Consider the following 6,066-nt stretch of genomic DNA (forward strand, 5'->3'; position numbering starts at 1 on the left):
ATCGATGAATAACTGAAGGTCAAGATGTTGAGGCTTTTGAGGAGAAAGTACCGATGAGTGCAATGGTGTTGATGAAGTTGATTTCCGATGAATGAATCAATCGAAAATCGAAAAAAACTTACAACAACAACAACCGACTTTTGCCAGTGATTGGTGAGGTTAACGAGAGTAAAGTGAGATAGGTTTTGATCCGGAGGAAGAGGGTAGTATTTTTGGGGTGATGGGGAAGGTCGTCGATGCTAACTTCAATGAGATCTAGCCTAGAATGCAGATGTCGACGTCAGTGAGATCTGACCTAAATCAAACCAACTTCGACTAGGCCTCGATTAGATTTTCGAGGGATTGAGCTCAAGGGATGATTGGGGTTGCATTTGAAGTGTCGTCGCCACCAACCAATCGCCGACTGATTTGTATTTGACGTGTGTTTGATAAATTTCAAACCTACAAGGCCTTAACACAATTTTCAAGGGTGTATCTGCTGAATTTTTAAAAGTTTTGTCACTTGATTTGACCGGCTGATCAAACCGATTAACCTGAGACCCGACAACTTTGCTGGGTTTCACCCCGAGTTGGGTTTTAAAATATTACTTAAATCTACCAAATAAAAGAAACATGAAACTTGTTTCTTAGAATAAAACCACAAGTTCAGTCCAAATTAACTGAACTGTTTTGCACAATGACAAAATAATGCATTGCATGATTGTAAGAACAAAAATAAAAAGGGCCAGTTTAACCTACAACTCTTTTCACTGCATCATAGATCTACATTTCATGAAACATGCACGCCGAACAAGACTCACAAACTGTGACAATAGTGCATAGAATGGGGCTTATCTACCCCAGAACTTAATTAACCACACTGGAATGACCATTTGCTAACCATGCACGGATAACTTGGAGAGCAAATGTAATAACAAAACTCCCATCATTCGGATCCCCAGAAATTGCAAAAATGGAAGATTAATTCTTGACAATGTTCAGTCACATAGTATAAAGTACCGTCAGGTTACATAGGCAAGCTGATCAAAACTTAGACGAGACTAACGCCCAAAAGGAGATTTCATGCAGAATCATATCCTGCAAAGAGGTAGAAACACATGACTAAACGATATATTTTGTATTGCAAACTAACACCTACAGTAAAAAAAAGAAAAAAGAAATTTAGATAAACAATTGAGAATCAAAGGACCTTGTCTACTCAGCTATAACACTAATATTTGATGGGCTAGAGAGCAAAATATTACATATACATTGACTTGCCTCAAACTATGCATGAATTTCGCAAAACATATGGGATAACTAAGAAGCAAATAGACACGTTACTATACATCATAGGTGTCTCAGCCCACTGGAAACTTAATTCTCTAGGGGAGTGGAAACCACTGATATAAGTTGTACTGCTTGTAGAAATAAACCAGACAATACAAAGTCACAATTAATAATGTAGCCACAGAAAAGTATCGCAAGTAACTTTTAAACTGATATAATAAAGTGGAAAAACCTAACTCTACTTTTCAGCATTAGGAACAAAGTATTGATTGATCAAAAGAAAAAGCAGACACAGAGGTCTTAGTCTTACTAAGAACTGAAATCAGAAAGAGAAACAGGAAAAGAAATATAAAAGTAAGCCAATAATCAGGCAAGTGCGGTCAAAGGTGAACCTAACAATTAGAGTTCCGTTTTCAAATTGAGATATAGATAATTAAAATAGCTGTGAAACAAACTCAATTCACAGAAAATGAAACCCAGCTACACAATAACATACTGTTCTATTTGGGCAAGCATCATCAAAATTAGAACTAAACATTAGAACCTAAATGCCAATTTATGGACATGGTAAGTTTTCAATACAGTTTGTAAACTGTCCACAAATACACAAAGGAGGTGCAACAGGTTGTCTATAAAACATTACTCAAATATATTATACAAGGATTCAGCTAAAGAAAGAATGAGATAAATCTATTCAACAATGAAGAAAAGGGTTTGATCCATTCCAGGTGGACAATGTATAAAACCGTTAAGAGGTTTTCCAAAAAATTTCTGCAACCCTATAATCTTTTCTAGGAGAAAGTAGGATAATCCAGTGAACTAAAATATGGGTCATTATATCAAAACAATTAGAGGTAAACATTCAATAAAAAAATTATTTGCAGTCAACTATTTTGTCATAAGTCTAAAAACTGATGGAATTTGAAAAAACTGTCTCAAATTGTGCCAGATTGCAATTATAAAACAGTTTCATATTCCACAAAGTGTAATACAGCACTCAAAGTTTTATTTAAATATATTATAAACGCATGGTAATAATTAGACAGTTTTCAATCTGAGTGTAACAATACTGACAACAAAGAAGAGAAACAATGACAAAGAGGAAAAAAACATACTCAAACTATAGGTGAATTGTAATTGTTGCAAAGCTGAAGCAATGTTGTCTGATTTGCTGCCTCAAGATTTGCACTGATGATCTGGGGGTACCTCCCAGGGGATGTGGCAGAAATCCTTGCCAATGATGCTACCAGGAATTCCTTTGGATCCCTTATATCCTTTAAAGGATCCTCTTCTTTCTTCCCAGCATTGTAAAGGCTAACAAATGCAGCGGTATAACCCACATTTTCAGCAATATCTGGCATTTCAGGTTCCTCTTCAACTCTTTCCTCCTCTGGCCGTGAAAGAAGGGTAACAATGCTGTCCAGCATCTTCCCCCAGAGACTTAGAGCACCACCATCCAAAAACACTGGAGATTCACAGATAAGCCTGGTTGAAGCAACAGCAGTCAGCTTAACTTCAATAGAACCTGTGATCAACTTAAGATTTGGTATCCAAAACTGCTCTACAATTACTAAAAATACGCCAGACTGAACAGCATTCATTGTATTGACAAGGTTTACAGAACCATGCTTGATCAGAAACAGTGACATAAAAATCAGAAAGGACTTGATAAACTTGATTGTCCGATTCTTCTGGAGGCGTGTAAAAAGGGCATTCCAGATGTGAACAATGTATGAAGAAATGGCATTATATTCAAGACACTCAATAACAGTGTTGAGCACATAGAAGCCTTGCTCATCAGTGCTAGGGGATGCAACAAGCATGTTGAATATCCCAAGCACCTGGCTCAGCCTGCCTTCTTGGGTGATTTCATGAGGTACCTTCTGAAGGAAGGCCTGAAGCAAACGCACAAGAGCTGGAACATTCGAAGATCTCTTCCATGATTCAGGCAGAAGGAGAAGCTTAAAAATCTCCATATAGTTCGGGGCAACAGGTGGCCTATTCAACTCAACAAGCTGAGCCAACAGCTGGAATGCATACGGCAAGAACTCAATCACATCATTTTGCAAGATCATCTGGAGGCTGGGCAGAATGCTTGCTTCAAAAGCTGATATGAGAGAGGGATCCCTCTGGCATGCTCGTCTGACAAGAACAGCTACTGACTCAAAGAGGTAGTGATTAAAAATTGGATTTTTTGGATTTTTGCAAATTTCATTCAGAATAGTTGTCAAACCAGTAATGCAAGGTCCAGCAACCTCGCTGGAAATATCTGCAACCCCAAGAGTCCGCATTATACACTTCATTATGTATTGATTCTCCTCAGATTCTGGAAACTTCAGGGCATTAAAAAGGTTGGTCATCAGCAATGGCAGATATGGGGTTATATCCGCCGAATTGTACCTTGCTCTTCCATCCTCATCCTTGACCAGCAAGAGTTTTTCTATACAACTAGCAGCATAAGAATGAACCACATTTGACTCTGCACCAAGGAACCGAACCAAGTCTGGAAACAATTGAAATGCATGGAGCTTTGGTATCTGACTTCGAAACATTGTAAAGAACTTAAGAGCACCTGCTTTAAGCATCGGAAATGCATTCACATCCTGACTTTGCAACTCTGGAACAATAACTGATGTAAAGAAGCCCTGAACATCAACAAGATCAGTTGTAACAGAAGTGCCCCCAGCCTTCTTCGTGGCAAGTGCAACAACTAAATATATGGCACAATCCTTGTCTTTCCAATTTACAACAGGGTTAGCTACAAATGAGCTTAATAGATTCTGTACTTGAACTGAAACTATTTCCATTACCTTTTGCTTATAATGTGTTGCAATACCTTTAAGTAGTTCACATGCAATCCTCCTCCTAGTATCAACATCACTACCCTCCATATCCCTCCTAATAAACTCAACATAATTCATCTCAAAAAGCTCTTCATCCTCGTCTCTCAACCTCACATTTGGAATCACAATACTCTGACAAATCTGAGGTATCACTCCTTCACCCGAAAACAACGTGTGGTGCACACTTGTACTCACAGCAGTCAAAAACTTAATTGCAGTAACAGCTAACGTATCACGACTAGAAGACTGCGACACATTCCCTAGTAAAGTCCAGACAGCAAGAGCAAAATCATTTAAGTACCCCTGAAACTCTTCCTCATTAATTTTCATATAAAGACTGATATTCTCACATACTGCAGCCCTAAGCTCATCAACCTGCCCGAGTCCATCATTACTACTCTCAAGTGTGGGATAATTTGTTGTTAGATATTTCTTGAACTCACTCATCCACTCACTCATATGATCCTCAAAAAATTCAGGCAATTCTTGGTAATTCAGCGAATAAAATATCCTACAACACAATCTTTGAGACTCCAACAGCAACTTAAGAGTTGCAGCCGACGCACCGGAACTCGCAGTTGAATCAATTAATGCAGCAGTTTTGAGAAAAATTTCTAATAACGGAGCGGCAAAATTATCGAGACAGTATTTCAAATCTAGCAAAAGCTCATTTGTTTTGTACTGGTATCGAAATTTCTTAAAAATAGAGTTGGCAGTTCCGAGAATACCGTTGACGGAAACGTAATCATTGGATTCAGACGCTTTTTTGAGATTGGCGACGAGTTCGGGAAGTAAAGTAGGCCAAGATTTGGGGAAATCGTGCTTGCCAATGACGGCTAGGGCTTCGCTGAGCTGACTCTGGATTCGCGGCGTCGAAGTGAGCATAAGAGTCACGATTAGGGCTTTGATTTGCTCCTTCTCGGGATCCAGTATTGCAGTGGAACCAGTGTCAGGGGAAGGGGCCCAGCGAGAGCGTAGGTGGTTCTTGAAGTTGACAGCGGCGGCTTGGCGAATCTGGTCATCCACTGTTGGCTCGGCTACCAAGCGGAGAACTGCGAGACCGTAGTTGGGCCTCTCCGCGGCTTCGGCTAAAGATTTTTCGGCTGCGCGGCGCGGCTCGGGGGACGGAGATAGCGTGTGGAGAAAGCACTGAGAAAGGTTCTGGAGAGTTTCTGGATTCCACTCCATTCTGATGATGAATGATTCTAGGGTTTACGAATGTCTGATTTGAGGGGTTTGGAGAAAATAAGTTTAAAAAATATTCAAATCAGAAATGCTGAGCTGGCGAGGGAGCCAAGAGCCAAAAAAAGCTACCTGAGACTCACTCTGACTGTGACTAAGTTCAAGAGCGATAGATTGAAATTTTAGGTTAGAGGGAAAATGGAGAGGCTTTAAAGAGAGTTTTTAGAAGGTGGTCTGCTTTTTATGGACAATATACGAACGCTGAGTACGCCTGGCTTTTGTTAATAGTTTGGAAATGTTTTGCAGTTGGTATATCATGTACGGTTGTTTGTTAATTTGAGTGGGTGGGCTTCACTGAAATGAAATGGGCGGAGTCCAGTATAACGGTGAGGAATAGACACAGTCACACAGACACAGTTGGGGTATTTAGAAGATAACATTGAAAATTAACAAAACACTCTCACCCACCTATTAAATGCCAACAGTCGGCCATCACCACCGAAAGATAGTTGGCAGTCACCGTAATAGCATATGATTGATTGGATCTAGCCGATCGTGCATCGATATGACATTTTTTGGCCAGATCCACCGTAGATATGGTTGGAAAATGCCAGATCTGGCCATGTTTATAGTCGTCGTTGACGACCAGCTACGGCCAAAGATATGGTCATCAACGGCCAAATCTATGGCCATGGTTTTGGCAGGAAAAATGTTAGATTGGCACACTACAGGCCAGATCCAGTCGGTAGTGCGCCATTACGCCAGATTCCGA

General features: G+C 39.9%; 1 protein-coding gene across 1 annotated transcript; it reads right to left on the minus strand.

Moving 5' to 3' along the window:
* Positions 1-818: 818 nt before the first annotated feature.
* LOC116111964 (exportin-2) lies at positions 819-5,601 on the minus strand. Its single transcript, XM_031398135.1, has 2 exons — positions 2,385-5,601; positions 819-1,077 (listed from the first exon to the last, which is right to left on the minus strand). The coding sequence occupies exon 1, from the start codon at positions 5,298-5,300 to the stop codon at positions 2,385-2,387; it is 2,916 nt and encodes a 971-aa protein (XP_031253995.1). The 5' UTR covers positions 5,301-5,601; the 3' UTR covers positions 819-1,077.
* Positions 5,602-6,066: the final 465 nt, after the last annotated feature.

This window comes from Pistacia vera, unplaced genomic scaffold, assembly GCF_008641045.1.
Source record: "Pistacia vera cultivar Batoury unplaced genomic scaffold, PisVer_v2 Contig655, whole genome shotgun sequence".
Lineage (NCBI taxonomy): Eukaryota > Viridiplantae > Streptophyta > Magnoliopsida > Sapindales > Anacardiaceae > Pistacia > Pistacia vera.